The sequence below is a fragment of the Chenopodium quinoa genome, unplaced genomic scaffold (assembly GCF_001683475.1).
Source record: "Chenopodium quinoa cultivar QQ74 unplaced genomic scaffold, ASM168347v1, whole genome shotgun sequence".
Lineage (NCBI taxonomy): Eukaryota > Viridiplantae > Streptophyta > Magnoliopsida > Caryophyllales > Amaranthaceae > Chenopodium > Chenopodium quinoa.
The window spans coordinates 2779745-2797438 of NW_018742418.1; the positions used below are offsets into that span (position 1 = coordinate 2779745).

The 17694-nt window shown below is 37.3% G+C and overlaps 1 protein-coding gene and 1 pseudogene across 1 annotated transcript; both read right to left on the bottom strand.

The window, feature by feature from the left end:
* Positions 1-170: 170 nt before the first annotated feature.
* On the bottom strand, positions 171-5115 carry LOC110709270 (protein MAIN-LIKE 1-like). Its single transcript, XM_021887486.1, has 2 exons — positions 3099-5115; positions 171-2159 (listed from the first exon to the last, which is right to left on the bottom strand). Exons 1-2 carry the CDS (start codon positions 3165-3167, stop codon positions 375-377), a joined length of 1854 nt encoding a protein of 617 aa, XP_021743178.1. The 5' UTR covers positions 3168-5115; the 3' UTR covers positions 171-374.
* Positions 5116-10428: 5313 nt separating this feature from the next.
* On the bottom strand, positions 10429-14657 carry LOC110709276 (annotated as a pseudogene).
* Between the last annotated feature and the right edge of the window lie 3037 nt (positions 14658-17694).

Below are 17694 nucleotides of genomic sequence, written 5' to 3' on the forward strand. Positions count from 1 at the left end.
ACAGTTGTCGTTATGTAATTTGCAACGAATTGAACTTAATTAAACAAAATATTTACAAAACCACCAAAACAGTTGTTCAATACTTAAAGTACGTGATGAATAAATAGTACATAAACGAAATGCGTACAAGGGAAATAAAAAAAAAAAAAACAGGAAGTTCACAACCCCATCATCGCCCTCCAATCAGCTCGTAGCGCCTCAGCCATTGCTCTTGTATCACGCGATAGGCTCGGATACTCCTCCAGGGTCCTGTTGATGACCTCCATAGACCGACCCATCCACTTCAATTAAAAAAACAACATATTAAATAAATCACAAGTTTTTTTTTTAAAAAAAACAACATATTAAAAACAACATATTAAAAAAATCGGATTTTAAAAACAACATATTATAAACAACATATTAAAATAGCAACTTATTAAATTATACCAAAAAATACAACTACTTACGTAATCAGTGTTAGTTCTCTCTGGCAGTGTGCGACTCTCATGTGATGACGCAACTGGAGAAACACGTGGATGAGAAAATCGGTACAGCCACTGCATGTAACCAGGACCGACTGTATGAGCACCACCACCAAGTCTGCTGAGGGCACCTACCACGACACTAAAAGACATACCAGGGACAAACCGAGTCCACATCACAGATGTCATCTCTGGCGGAAAGTCAACCCGATACATCTTCAAGTTCGTCGGTCTCTTAGCCTTCTCAGGCCTGATAATGGCTGGTGGAATGCCCTGGACGTATCCAAGTTGCCGAACCACTCGATCAGGCATGTATGGCTCAATGATGCTACGATACTGGATGCAGGCAATGAAAAGAGTAGCAGGCACGCGTTGTGCTGGATCAACTCCGTACGGTAGCCAGTTAACTTCATTGTCAGTCAAATGATCCAACCTAGCCCGAAAAGCGAGAAGGCGCTCCATGCTCTTGTTAGGGCACCCCGATCCAACATCCCAGGCGGACGCACGAGGAATAGCAAGCTCTCTGGTCAAGGTCCCCTGCTGAGGCCGGAAACACGGAAAGTACTCGTAGATCCACGCCTGCAGAAGCGTAAGGCAGCCAGCGATAGAATCAGCATCTCTTCGTGATGCTGTACCCAATTGCCGGTACATGTATGCTAGCACAGCAGAACCCCAGGAGTACTCACTAATCTGAACATCCTCAACAAACAGCTCGTTGAGGAAGGAAGGATGAGTACGGTTTCCACTCTTGTCCAAAAACAAACAACCGCCGAGTACTAACCACAGGTACGCCCTGTAATGGAAACTGAAGGGCCTCTGCGCCTCCAAGGTCGACTCCACTATCCTCTCAGTCAGGACCCCACTACCCTGCCATACGGTTTTGGTACCGCACTTCTCATTCAGCTCTTCCTCAGTCATATCCAAGGTAACCGAACACGCGTCCCGTAAAACGTCCGTGCTAGGAGTAGTGGAAACCATGGAACCGTCGACACGAAGCCCTAGAATATGATACACATCATGCAGCATGATCGTGATCTCCCCAAAAGGCATGTGAAACGTGTTCGTGTCTGGCTGCCATCTCTCAACAAAAGCAGAAATTAAGGGCCAGTCAAATCGCCGGAACATGATCCCGGGTAAATGAGATAGACCAGTGCCATCAATCGGTTCCAGGTGCTCCGGCGGAAGACGAGCGCGCCAGTTACCCAATTCAGAACACAACTGTGTCCTTCTCAAACACCGCAGCACGTTTCGCTCCTGCCCACCCCATATGTAGGCAGACACGTGACCCCCAAAACTCGGAATAACGGTACCATCCTCAGGCCCACCTGGCATCGGCTCCTGCACCACCCATGACTCTGACGAGCTGGTAGAAGCTTGACCTGGTTCACTACTGCTAACATATCTCCCATGGTCACCCCTATACACAATACGGTAATCCTGAGGGTCGTACTGTGCATCTCCAGCAGATTGACTTCCTCGATCTTCATCCTCATCCTCATCTGATGAAGGCACTCCAGTAGACGAATACATGGGGGCGCTCCCCTGTGACTGGTGCTCCCCCGACCAAGCACCAGCAGTCCCATACTGCTGCTCATGCTGAAACGGTGCATGTGAAGGTCCTGCACCACCTAACTCCCTCCTAACAGACGCATTCAAACGTCTTGATCTTGCATGACGAGGACCAGAACCCTCAATCTGCATTAAAAAAATAAGTACAGAATCATATTTCAATAATAATTCATAGTTAAAAAAATCAAATCAAAACTATAATAAATCAAATCAAATAAACAATAATAACAGCATTACAAATAATAACAATAATATTATTCTTACAATACTAATACACTACTAACAATTACAACACACTAACACACTACAAATAATTTCAACACAATAACAGACCAAAACAAAACTATAATTAACCACAAAACTGCCAAAATTTAAACGCAACATCGACAACCCAATAAAAAAAACAATTACAATAACAATAACAACAATTTAAGTAAACAACCATAATACATAACAACAACAGCAGCAAAAACCAATACAAACCAAACCAAATTTACATAACAATAACAATACATAGCAACAACAAACTTACTTTAATGCTAAACTATAATTATTGTAAAACTAAATCAACAAAAATTACATATCAATAACTATTGCAAAACTAAATCAAGAAAAAAATTATTTTAATGCCACAAATGAAGGACACAAATTACTTCAAAAAAAAAAAAAATGAAGGACACAAATATTTTCAAATTAAAACATGCACCAAATCAACAAAATCGAGGACAAAAAAAAAAGAAAAACAAAAATTAAAAAACAAAGGAAAAACATAAAACAAAAAAAAGGTGGAAAAACAGAAAAACACAAAAACCAAAAAAAAAAAGGGAAAAACAGAAAAAAAAAAGAGGGGAATAACAGAAAAATAAAAAAAACCTGGAAACTGGACTTCCGCCCAGAAAATCCGGAAGTCCAGGGGAACTTCCGGAAATTTCAGGCGGAAACCCCACTTCTGCCTGAAATTTCCGGAAGTTCCCTTGGACTTCCGGAATTTCTGGGCGGAAGTCCCCTTGTCCAGAATTTTTTTTTTCAAAATTCAAAAATTTAAAAAAAAAAAAAAAAACTCACCGGCTCGCCGCCGCTAACGCCGCCACCACGACCACCAAACGTCAGCCTAATTCTCCGTCGGTCTGCCATTGTCGGATTCAACGTTTGATTGCAAGATTTGCTTGTGTTTGAGTAGCCTTCAACTATTTTGGTTTTTTTTTAAAAAAAAAAATTTCTGATTTTTTTTTTTTTTCAAAATTTCTGATTTTTTGGAAGGTTTTAGAGAGAGAAAGTGTCAAAGAGTGATTTTGTGAGATGGGAAATGACTCGTAAAGCCCTAACTTACTTTATCGAGTATTTATATACGGAGGGCAATTTAGGAAATTCATGTAAAAAATGTGAACGTCACCTAGTAAAATGCGAACGACGTTTAACAACACCCTAAAAAAAAGGTTAAGTTTCAATAAAAATAAAAAAAAGGAAAAATTTAACAAGAATAATCCAACCTTTTCTCCATTCTCCCAAAACAATCCCACCTTTGGATTATTCTTGAATAATCCAATCTTTGCTACCCATTTTCTCATAACAATCCTAGCAGGTCACCCTACCCATACAACCAGTTGCCAATCCACGCGTCACTTCATTGTTAGCTAATTTTTTTATTTTAATCTTTTAATTCTATTAATTAACAAAAACAAATGTTTTCTTCTTTCTCCTCCTATCTCTCTTCCCTTTCATGGCCACCGTAAACCCCATCCACCACCGCCACTTCCATGGTCACCATTAACACCATCCAGCACACCCTACTTCCACCACCCAGATAGGAAAAAAGCCCACCCTAACCACGACCATGACCCACCGCCACCAAACACCAAAGTCAGCAGCACCTCACCCACACCACCTCACCAAATCGGCAAATCCCATACCCCGCTTCCTTGCACCACCAACCCACAACCACAAACCAACATCAAATCACTAACATCAACTTCCCAATTAACACAAACAACAATAATGAAACTGATCCAGCAAACAATCACCCACTTTGTTCAAATAAGAAAAAAAAATCCAATATCTTAATCCAACATTAATCACATCAATAAAAAAAAAAAAATCAACAAAGAATTCTAAAACAAAACCAGAAAATCATAAATCAAATTAGGATTTTTCACTTTCAATTCATATAAAAAATTCAAATTGTAGGGGTTTGGGTTTCATTAATATCATTAGTATTGCAATTAGTTGGGGTTTAAAGGTGGTTTCAGGCCAAATAGGGAAGCGACGGGGGTGGGTTGCAGGTGGTCGGAGGAAAAGTTGGAAAGGGGATTGATTGTGATTGTGGGGTCGAGTGAAGAAGAAGATGGGTGGTTGTGTTTGAAGGTAGAAAGGCATTGAAGAGAGGGAGGAGGAGGATAAAGAGGGGAAGCCATTGTTATGGTTGTGGCTGCCATGAGTGCCATCCATTGATGCCAGTAAGGAGATAGGAGGAGGAGAGAATAAAAGTGAAAAATAAATAATAAACAAAAAACTTACCTGATCTTAAAGTAACCGGTCACATAGGCTTGTTAGGAGAAAATGAGTAGCAAAGGTTATAATCTAAAGGTGGGATTGTTTTGGGAGAATGGAGGGAAGGTTGGATTATTCTTGTATTTTCCTAAAAAAAAATTATAATATAGAACTCGTATATACAATTAATCTTTTCAATTTTGTCATAAATTCATTGGAAGAAGATTTTTTAAAAGAAATACAGTTTGAATATTTTAAAAAATTTCTGGACGTTTGAATATTAGTGTTAAGAAATTGAGAAGAGGGAATGATAGAACTTTAAATCAAAAGAAAGGAATACAATTGCTTTTCAATTCACTATATTTCGGTTTTCTAGATTAAAGTTGTTGAAAGAACTTAATTAGCTTGTTTACGAAGTATCAAACAAAAGAAAAAAAATCCTTTCAAAAAAAAAAGTTATAAAAAAAATGACATCATCAATGGTTTTAGGCGGGAAAAAATTTCATAAGAAAGCGACACGTATACAGTTTTGAGGAGAGATGATGTTAGCAATGTTTTGTTTTAGTAATAGTTAATAGATATGAAATGTTGTTTAACTAAGGTCCTGTTATTTAGAGTTGCTCTGCTTTGTTCTGCTCTAGATTAAAAATAATAATTAATTATATCTTATAACAATAATAATAATAATAATAATAATAATAATAATAATAATAATAATAATAATTTATAATTAATATTTAATAATAATAATAATAATAATAATAATAATAATAATAATAACAACAACATATAAAGTCATACAACTTGCAATAAATTAGTGGGAAGCCGAGATACTGTCTGGGCCCCCACTCCTCTAGCTATTGCATAGCTTACCCTAGTGAAGATATGAGCTGCAGCACGAGCCCCAATGTCTTGCATCGCCGAGAACCTCTGAACCCGCTTCAGCAACGCAACAACCTCCTTCTCTAATTCCCCAAGCGAAGAAAAGGAGAAGGGTATGAAGCCATATCCAATCAGCCGACAACTAGATTCCACTACTAGAAAACAGGCCATTTCCGGCGGAAAAATTCCGTCGGAAACACCGTGAATTCCGTCAGAAAACACTGTTTCCGACGGAATTCCGTCGGAACGTGTTGTCGGAAGACCTTTTGTCGGAAAAATGGTTGTTTCCGTCGGAAATTCCGTCGGCACAGTGTTTTCCGACGGAATTCCGACGGAATTTTCTCGTAGGAAGGACAGTTCCGGCCACCGGAAAGTCCGTCGGAAATTTCTGGCGGAATACAAATCCGCCGGAAACTTCGGACGGAAATTCCGACGGAAATAACAATAAAAAAAAAAAAAAGACCCACCACCACCCCAACCACCCTACCCTGCCTAGACCACCCTGCCCAGAATACCCCACGCCACCCTACCCTGCCCAGACCACCCTGCCCAGAACACCCCACGCCACCCTGCCCAGACCCACCACCCAGACCACCCAACCCTACCCTGCCCAGATCCACCCACCCTGACCCAGACCCACCACCCAGACCACCCCACCCTACCCTGCCCAGACCACCCTGCCCAGATCCACCAAATAACCCACACACCACGAACCTTACACCACCCACACCCACCCTATCTCCACCTCGCCACCCCCACAACCACCATATCTCCACCCCCACAACCCACAAAAACCACAAAATCAAAACCAAAAACTTAAATAAAACCGAAAAAAAAACCAAATAATCGAAACCACAAAAACCAATCAAACAAAATCGAGACCACCAAATCGGAACAAAAACCACAAAAATCGAAATAAACAATTTATATATTATATTGTCTGAAAACTGCAAAATTACAAACTTAAATTACAAAATTTAAAAACTTATATTACAATTTCATCATAAAAATCATTATAATCATAAATTTCTAAAAAATAAACCTAGATCTACATATATTTCCGACCTTGTAGGTGTTGTTGAGCGGCGGTGGTTGTTGTTGTTGAGCGGCGGTGGCTGTTGCGGTTGTTGTTGTTCCGGTTGTTGTTGTTGCGGTTATTGTTCCGGTTGTTATTGTTGCGATGGTTGATGTTGATGAATAGAAAGAGGAGAAGGAGAAAGAGGAGAAGGAGAAAGGAATGAGGAAGAAGAGGAGAGAAGGAGAATGAGAGGAGAAGGAGAATGAGAGGAGAGAGAAATAGAAGAAGAGAGGTGGGTTGCTGTAAGAAAGAAAAAAAAAGGAGAAGAGAGGCGGAGAGATGGGGGTGGGTTTAGGGTTTTTATTTTTTTATTATTTAAATAAATTCCGACGAAATATTCCGTCGGAATATTAATTTTCTGAGGGAATATTCCGTCAGAAAATTCCGACGGATTTTGATTCCGCCGGAAAATTAATATTCCGACGGAAAATTCCGTCGGAAAGTTCCGACAGATTTTAATTCCGCCGGAAAATTCCGTCGGAAAGCCCATATTTTCCAACGGATTTTAATTCCGTAGAAAATCCGTCGGAAATTTCCGACGGATTTATATTCTGTCGGAATTGCCGACAAATTATCTTGCCCGTCGGAAGAAGTCCGTCGGAAATAAGCCTATTTCTTGTAGTGTTCATACTTCACCTGCTTTCGATGAGCCGCATCAGCCACAACCCGTCCAGGAACAAAGTCAGATAGCACTGTCTGTGTCAAAGGAGAAGACCTTGTTAAGTCCACACATATATCGTGACCATGATCCCAAGGATAAAGTAACACATCTGCAGGTCTGAGGGCCCCATCATTTCCTCCGGACAACCCTATGTTAACCTCCTTTCTTGCTGAAATCCCAGATCTGTAGCAAATATCAACAAGGGTATCCCGGACAACATTATGCCGATGTTTAATACCCACAATACCAGCACACGACACCGCGTGATCACCGAAAAAGTCCCAAGTAAAAACCCGAGAACAAGCAGAGCACGGCGCCGAGATAGAGAACAATGGAACACCCATCCGGTAGCACAACACACATCGATAGGTCTTTGCGCTCATCGTTTGACCCAACCCAGAAATAGGCACCGCCCGAAGCCAAGAAGAGGAGTGATCTCCCTGCTGCGATTTCCATAATGTCGATTGCCGAGGAGACAAAGAAAAGGCGGATTCTGCAGAAGTGGTAACCTTTGTGAAATATATATCTGCCAATTTCTTCTTGAGTTTAGAGGCAGCGACCTCACTAGGATTACACATAATGTCAAATTCCACCGTTCTATTAAACAAGCTCAACGTATCCTCAAAGGCTCGACTAAGGCCAACAATGCCAACATGCCGTAGAAGGCTTGTCTGCAACCCAGCAGAATGTAATCGGGAAGCAAGAAAAGCATAATGACGAACATCACCTGCGGAATAAACACCAAGCCTGCCATACGCAAAAGGCAAGGTGGCAAGCCTCCACTGCCAATCGCCAAACCCAAAGCAGTAACAATACGCTCCAAGGAAGATCTAAGAGCCTTATCGAATGTGCGCTGAGCCGTCTCAAAAGTACTAGAAGGACAAGTACGCAATGTAAAGTAGAGCTTAGAAACTCCGATACAAGCTCTAAGCAACAACAGCTCGCACTGAGGATCATCAAGCTTAGTAACCCTATCCATAGGCGCAATGGTCTTGGTCACCCTCTGCATCACAAGCTCACCTCCGGAATCGGAACTAGCAAGACCACCAAGCAACTTAACACCACGCAAGGGTCGAGCAATATTAGGTGGAAAGACACCCACAAGCCTGCTTCGAGGGTCTTCTAAAGGCCAGAAAACTTCAGTTTTATCCACGTTAAGATGTAATCCAAAACGAGGTCCTTCCTCCATAATCAACTGCAGAACCTTCCCCACCACCAATGTGTCACCAATAACATTACCGTCATCCAAATACCAAGCCTGAAGACATATATCAAAAGTTTCTCTGATTTTACACACCAGGGGCTGTAAAACCAAAGCAAATAATAATTAATAATAATAAAAGTTATTATTAATAATTCACAATAAAAGTTATTAATATTTATAATAATATTAATTAATAATAATTTATAACAATTACTAAATATATTTTTTTTTGAAGGAATTTCTAAATATATATTGATCATAAAAATAACACATAATATTTTTTCCTGAGGGAATAATAATACTTCATATTTAATAATAATATCAAAATATTATTTTATTTGGATGCATACGCTTGGCATACCAATCATTTAACATGATGCAAATATAGGAGTAGCAGATTCAACTATGTTTGCACAATGGCGCAAAGATAGTGTGGCCAAAGTACGACATCGTATAGCACGCCAAATTTGGAGGGTTAATCGATCGGAAAGCGACAATGAAGGTGATGACAATGAAGATCAAAGCGATAATGAAGATGATGAAAATGAAGATTATATGGAAGTAGATGGTTAATTCAACATGATGTTAAGCTCTTATCTAATTATGTTCCTATTTTGATATGTGGTTGTAATAATTTGAAGATGTTAAACTATTGTCGTTTATCTTTCTACTATTAACATATGTTAAAGATGGTACACATCTATTTATGTTTTCATCCACCTAAATCAATGGTATGCACTTGTTAATAATGTTGCTGAAATCTGATCTGCTCTGCTCTGCTTTGCCCAGAAGCTCAAAAGAATAGAAGGATAAAATTGGAAATTCACATAAAAAAAACCTTACCATGTAAAGTGTGTTGCATTTAATATGACATTTCCATTTATGGGTAGTATTGCATTTTAAAAAAAACGGAGGAAGTACGAAGTAAGGAGATAGTTGAAATGAGTGAATATCCAATCATCGTGATTCATTTACCTTCAATATACTGTACAAACTAACATCATATACTCTTGATTCGTTTTGCATGCAAATCATGCTGATTTACTAGATGGATATTGTAATATTCATTTCCCCTTGTAATAATATTGAGAAGATGAAAGGTTAATGGAAAGAAAACTGGCTTGGCAATTCTTTCATCTTTGTTACTTGGGGGTTAGAATCCTTAACCCTTTTCCATCACTTTCAAGTTTCAAGTGCCTAATTAGTATATATTGGACTAGAAAATCGTAAGGGTTAAAATCTGGTCACGATCCTTCTCCTTACCGCCAAAAAAAAAAAACAACTTTTTTTTTTTTTTTTTGAAGAAACGGAAGGCAGGCCTTAGATTAATAAATTGTCCATTAGTACATACAGGGAGACCTCATAAGGACTATGGTTCTCCCAGATTTGTTCACAACCAAAAGGCACAATACGGGCTAAATGATGAGCTGCATTATTGCCCTCCCGTTTAACATGACTCCAAGAGATAGAGTTAAAAGAATTACAAAATTTAAGCACATTCTCAAGTAAGGCATCAAGATCGGTAAGAAAAATGGAGTCTTTGCTTAGCCTTCCAACCAAAACTTGGCTATCCAATTCAATCACAACATCTTTGAACTCATAGCGCTTCGCCAGTCTAGCAGCCATCAAGACAGCCTTGCATTCAGCTATAATTGGAGATATCAAGATAGCACAATATATTAACATGGTGTTTGGCTTGAAATTTTATTTTCCAACTATATACTCTATTATTCACCTTCGATTTAATACAAACAACTCCATTTAAAAAACATGTATAGCTACTTTTGATAAAATATGATTATGATTGGCTTAAAATAAATTTTTTAATCACCAATAACCTAAACTTGCAACACTTGGCTAAAACAGGTGTTTCAAAAATTAAACACTTCCACATTTGGTAAGCTTTATTAATTAAAGTAACAGAAAATACCTTACATAAAGTGGGTAGGAGTGTCCAAAAAAAACAGTAGGTAAGAGTGAGATAAGCATGGACAGATGTATAATATAAAGTAGGTGAAGCATTCTCTATTTTTATTTTTCTTAATAGAAGATTTGCCATTGTTAATTGTTGCAATTATAAAGAAACATAGGAAGTACTCAATAATCATTAGGCTGCAAAAACAGTAGAGGGCCGTGGCCCATAGACCTTTTCTGAACTAAATGTCTGACCCAAAAACCATTAGAGGTTTAGAACTTCCTGATGTATAAAGATCTAAACCAATGTGAACACTGTTAGATAGATATACAAAATCAGATTATGCATAGTAGGATAAAAACTAGTAGTTAATTTTGTCACAAACGTTTATTTTTTGTCTGTTAATGTCACTAAAGACCTAAGTATCCCTGGACTAATCTTGTCAGCAATAGCACCCTTGTCTGAGATTATCAGAGACTTCTCTTTGACAAGACTCTGCAGCTCCTTCAATTCAGAGTCAAGCCTTTCTTGATCTGCAACAGCATAAACAAAATGTCAAATTAAACATTACTCCATCAACGAAGCCCTAGCTACAGCTTAGCTGCTGTAAAAACTATTGGTGAGCTAGAATTATATGTTGGCTTACTGTCAGGCATTTAAAGTTCTCATAAAAAGTAAGGTTCCACACTTTCACCCTCCACCCCAGTTTCATGACAAATAATTGTAAGTCTGTTTCAAAAAGATTTGGCCTAAAATCTAATAGCACAAACATGTTATAAGATGTTGATTAGAATAATATACTGGTCTCTTGTATGGAGTTACCTTCTTTTGAAGTGCAAGAGTAGCATCAACGACAAAAGTAAATCCTTGTTTTCGCATAGCTCACGATGAAAGAAAATTTCTAAAACATATGATATACATCAGGTCATAGAGTATCTGTCAAATTACCCAGCTTATATTGAGCCATTACAAGATGAATTTACCAGGAGTAAGGCCAAATTTAGAGCTTCATCTATGACTCAAAACTTTTCATTCCACCTTATGAATTCATGTCAGATCCTACACATTCTGACATGGATATGGACACTTCATTCTCTGTCAAGTTTCTCTAATAGCTCTGCATTCGTAAAGCTAAGCATGATCAGAGCTTGGCTTAGCCGGGTAATGTTGGAGATTAGGGCCTAAGTATACAGTTGGAGGCATATATACTTAAGTATTAGGGAAAGGGCAAAAAATGTAGTGGACTACAATCATATGTTGCAGATTATCTGCCCAAACATAGATTCAGCCTTTGGTTGGCTATGCTAGAACGTGTAATCTGTGAGGTGGTGAAGAGCTAGGGACTCATAAAAACTTTTTTTATTTTTTATTTTTTATTGCGGTCATAACAAGTAATGCATTCACAGTACATTAAAGGATGGATAGATCAGATCTAATACTACTGATAATCACGTCTTGTCTGCCACTTGGTTTTGTACCTGTGTCAGACACAAGTGCCGGAGTTTAAGTAGCATAGATAATTATTGAATTAAGTGCAAGAGTTCAAGGTTCTGAAAGTTAAAGCCATCCTACTAAGATATGAGTATTTCTACTGAACTGCTATGATTTAATATTATCCCAACCTAACCTTATCAGATTCAGCCTTTGGTTGGCTATGCTAGAACGTGTAATCTGTGAGGTGGTGAAGAGCTAGGGACTCATAAAAACTTTTTTTATTTTTTATTTTTTATTGCGGTCATAACAAGTAATGCATTCATAGTACATTAAAGGATGGATAGATCAGATCTAATACTACTGATAATCACGTCTTGTCTGCCACTTGGTTTTGTACCTGTGTCAGACACAAGTGCCGGAGTTTAAGTAGCATAGATAATTATTGAATTAAGTGCAAGAGTTCAAGGTTCTGAAAGTTAAAGCCATCCTACTAAGATATGAGTATTTCTACTGAACTGCTATGATTTAATATTATCCCAACCTAACCTTATCAGATAATGTTCATGTAGTCACTTTAAAATGTAACAAAACAAGAAGACTAATAATGCTAATAGAAGAGAATGCGATAACACACCTTCCTCTAATATGGTATGAGCGGCATGAAATGGGACCTGTGCAAAGACATCTGTTCCAGGGAACATCATCCACATATTTTCAGTTGCATCATGATTTCCACAAGTTGGGCAGATTTCTTGAACCAATTGTCTTGGAACCATGCCCTCCAATCTCCTTCATAATGGACTCAAACGGAGAAGGAACACTAGTTTTTGTTGTACATGCCTTTTTCCTGAGTGCTGTTAATGCCTCCCTGTTCCCATTCCTTAACCTGTCATTTTCCACAACCTGCATCTTCACAATGAGAAAACAAACTCCTCTTTCTTGGGGGTGGGGGATTGAGGTGTTATGTGACTAAATTTTCTCTTATTAGATTTCATGAATTGGTGCAAAGGCCAACTGGAACAACTGTTATGACACTAGCACATTACTAACTAATCAAGCTGAGATTTGGATTGCAAAAGTTTCTACGAAGTGGTGAAACAACTTTTAATACCATTTCAAGATTTACCCTTCAACAAAACTACACGAACAGACATTCTATCATGTCAAATTAGAAGGAAAACAAAGTATGGATTAAGAAAAAAAAAATAAAAAAAAATCCAATGGTCGTGTACAAGGACTACTACTCCGTACTAAATACTTATCCTGAAATCAAGACGGTACAGCACCACTTCCACCCATGTCCAACATATTACCCAATGCTTCCAAAGATTCCACGTTTTTACTTGGGTGGGGTAGGGTGGTCTGACATGCAACCTAATTACTAAGATGACAAGGAAATTTTTCTCCTTACCAATTAACCTATCCAATTTGAAAATCATAGAATCCAGTGTAAACTTAGACCACAATATCACCTAATAACTTGTTTGTCAAACTTAAGCATCCTAGTAAGTTAGGTAACCAGAACAGAACCAATGCAATAAGATAACTCATGGGGTCGGGAAGAGTTTCAGACAACAGATCATGCATTTTCACAAACAAGCTTGGTCATTCATACACTCATCATCAACATCAAACAAATCTAATCTGACAATGTGAGCTCAACGTAAGTCCAAAATAAAATCAGCTTTCCGAAGATAATCTCAGACAACCACAATCACATTTCCATGAAAAACAAATGTTAGCAAGGCTTCAGATACAAGATCAATTTCTAATAAACCACAAACACAATGAATGATGCACTACAGTTAAGCAAACCCCTATTCATCACCGTTAAACTTTATCCAAATTACCCCCATAGCAAATTACATCCATAAAATATAGAAAGAGACAACATAGCAAATTGAAACACGGATGAACCGTAAATTATCACATTCCTGCCACATACTCGAAACACACAAGCCCACATTAACCCCAAGCAACTCATTGCGTTAATACCACAATAATAAAACATTTTCACCAACAATTAACCACCCTACAACTAGCTCACAAACCTTGACAATACTACTATCAAACAGCAAGAATGCTAAAATTAAATTATATGACCAGGCATACAGAACATCGAAATAACAAATTGAATAGTAGAAAAACAAAGCTTAGAGATAATATCGACCTGAAGCCGTGCCAATATTAGATGCTCGGCTTCAATCTCAAACTCAGTGAGTTGCTGCTGGATTTGTGTTACATTTTCATTCATATTCATATTCATTCTATTTCTTCAAAGAGCCACTTAAACATTCAAATACAAGAAAAGAAAAATTAGTACAGTGTAAAATAAAATAAAATAAAAACGAAATGTGGGATAAATATTAGCCTGAAAAATTCGAAACAAGGGTTTGGGGAATTCAGAACTTACATTTAAAATTCAAGAAATTGGAAATCCATTAACTACCGAAACAAAAGAATTGGAATAAATTGCCATCCTATAATTGAATGATATTCTAATGGTTGAAATGAAAAATCAATAATTTTCAAGCAGCTTAGCAATCAGATTAAAGCATGAATATATGTGAAAAAGATAGATACAATCAATTCAGAGTAGTTAAAAGGGGAAAATTGAAAGATTTAAGAAAATCGCAAATAGCGGCAAAAATAAATCAATAACACCAAATATGAATTAGGGGCAATAAGCAATTAATCTAACAACTAGATAATATGAATTAAAAATTGAAACTTGAAAAAAAGTAAAATGAATGAAATATTGAAAAGTAAAAACCTAGAACCTACCGTGAATGGCATGAAACTGAAACACTGAGATAGGGCCGTCAGCCGTCAGGCCGTCGCCGTGGCCACGTGGCGCCGTGCGTTCTCGACTGATCAGTGTGAAAATTCAGAGCCTTGAGGTCTTGAGGAGAGAAAGCTATGAATGGGGTATTGAGTTTTCTAAGGTGTTTGGCAAAATTAAGTTTCAGGAGGAGTGTTCGGCAAAGTAGCAGTTGAGGTTTTAATAATTTTGAAATAATTAAAAATGATTATTTCAGTAATAAATAAATCATTATTTATATTATTAGTCAAATTTTTATAACAAAATTTAATACGTACGTAGTTTACAAAGAGGTATATAAATTCCCTTAAAAAAACAAAGAGTTATATAAATTATATTAATTTGAAATGGAGAATGCAAAACACAATAATGTCAGACCAAGTCATATAGAAGTAGGGGTGAGCAAACCGGGTACCCGGTCAAAATTTTAGGATCCGGACCCGGAATTGGTTGGGACCGGGTCCTAAAATTTGGAACCGGAATTGGAACCGATACAACCGGGTCCTAAAATTTAGGAATTGGAATTGGTTCCACCGGGTACCGGTTCCGATTCCGGGTACCCACTTATATATATAAGTGTTGAAATATAATACAAATCATAATTTTTTTTTGGTGTATTTTTACTTTTAGCGTTTAATACTTATATTTTTATATACATTAAGCTATTTTAATTATATTAAATATTAATATATTTTTTTTATTTTACTAATTAGTTACGTTCAACATATTTTTGTTTTTTAAAATATATTTTGTACAATATATGTTGGGTAATCGGTATAGTAGAGCGGAGAGAAAAATCTAGAAGTTTTAGGGTTTTGTTTGATAGTGGGTTGAGAGTTTTATAAGCAATTGGGCTTAGAAATTAAAATGGGCTATACATAACTCTTTAGTTTCTTAAAAACACAAACAATCCACATACTATATCATATACAAACGGGTACACAGTGGGTACCGGGTCCAAAATTTTAGGATTTGGAACCGGAACCGGTTACAACCGGGTCCGAAATTGTGGACCCGGTCCCGGAACCAGTGAGACCAGTTCTAAGTCCGGACCCGGCGGGTCCTAACCGGTTCTGGGTCCGGTATCGGGTACCCTGGATCTTTGCTCACCCCTATATAGAAGTATATAGCTATATAAATTTTTAACATTAGCATGAGATAAGTATTATATTAAAAACAGTATTTTCAGATTTGAAAAAAATAAAAATAAAAAAAAATGGATTTTATTCCCTAAAATTTTGGATAAAAATTCTACAGCTAATTTCCTCAATAAATAAATAAAAAATAAAATTAAAAAAAAATCCCACAGCTATTCAAAAGTTAAAAGTTTTAACTACAAAAGTTATCTAAACACTAAAAGCTACTTTCACCACCATAATTTTTATTATGTAGCATTTTGATCAAGTCAAAAAGCAAAACTAGTCAAAAGCTTCCAAAACGTTAGTGTCGAACACGCCCTAAATGGTAATTGCATTAACAACAATAAGACTATTAAACCTTAAAACAAAAACGGATTAAATAAAAGGAAAATTTGTCGTAAACAATACAACCTTCAGCCATCTAAACACTAAAAGCTACTTTCACAACCATAATTTTTATTATGTAGCATTTTGATCAAGTCAAAAAGCTAAACTACTCAAAAGCTTCCTAAACGCTAGTGTCGAACACGCCCTAAATGGTCATTGCATTAACAACAATAAGACTATTAAACCTTCAAACAAAAACGGATTAAATAAAAGGAAAATTTGTCGTAAACAATACAACCCTTCAACCATCTTCCATAAATAGAATAACCTTTCATTTATTTCAAAATAATACCAACTTTCACATCTATTACTCTATACTAAAGCGGAACCTTATTTGGAGGGAATTTTTCCTCCTAAACTCTGCTTTATTTATTTATTTATTTATTTTTAAAAGATTTTACATAATTATTAATTTTCTTAGAAGCATTATTATCTAATTATTTATTGTTATGCACATCTTTGTACACACTTCAAATTAATTAATTAACAAACTTCATTATTTATTTGTTTTTGGGTTGACTTACATTTATATAGAGACTTCTATATTTCAATTACTTTTCTGTATTAATTTTAAAAATCGAGCATGGCTCGGACATTATCTAGTGGTTCTTCTACAAATCGAACGTGACATGTTGACACGTGTCACAATGTCATTGGCTATTTTTTTTAACAATTTTGATTTTAAAAAATGTAAGAAATTATAAAATAAAATAAAAAAAATAAAAAAAAAAACTTAAATTTTTTTAACAAATAAAATAGTAAACCCCTCCCCCTGCCGGCAGCTAGCCCACCACCACCCACTCCCCCCTCCCCACCCCTGACGGCAGTCAGAGTCCCCTGCCCGGCACCGGCACTCCTCCTGACCTAGACTCCGACCACCCAGCGCTCCTCTTCCCCCACCCTCCCCTCGAAAATCCTCCTTTCCCCACCGATCGGCGCCCAAACCCCTTCCCTTGTACCGGCGAACCCATTTCATCCCTCCGTCGGCCGCTGCCACCCTCTTTACCCCTTGAACCACCACCCGAAAACCCTAAAACCCCAAAATCGAGTGGTGGTTTAGGGTTTTCGACTGGGTGGTCAGAGTCTGGGTCAAGAAGAGTGTCGCGGCGCCGGATAGGGAGGGCAGCTGGTGGTGGTGGGCTGGCTGCCGGCAGGGAGAGGGGGGAGCGAGTGGCTGACGGTAGGGCTGGGTAAGGAGGTTTTTTTTTTTAAAAAAAAAATTAGTTTATTTTTTTTATTTTTAATTTTAAGTTATTTAATTTTATTTTTAATTTAAAATCATTATTATAAACAGTGGCGGACCCAGGAATTTCCGACTTGTGAGTCACAATCGATAATCAAATATGTAAAAAAATTTTTTTACCAAACAACCAAATAATAGTACTAAAAAATACATCTAAATATTCAAACAGTACAAAATACAACCAAATGTTCATATAATACTACAAAAGACAATTAAATAGTAATGCAAACTTATTACAATAGTTCTCGACGAGTTTTCATGTTTTGATATCGATTTATGATATCTTCCATGCTAACATTCAAAAACAAATCATTCTCCAAATAAGTAATTAAACAATCATTCAACATTTGAGTTGAATAATGAGATGGAGATGAAAGTTGTTCACTTTCTTGAGGTGGAGATATAGTTTG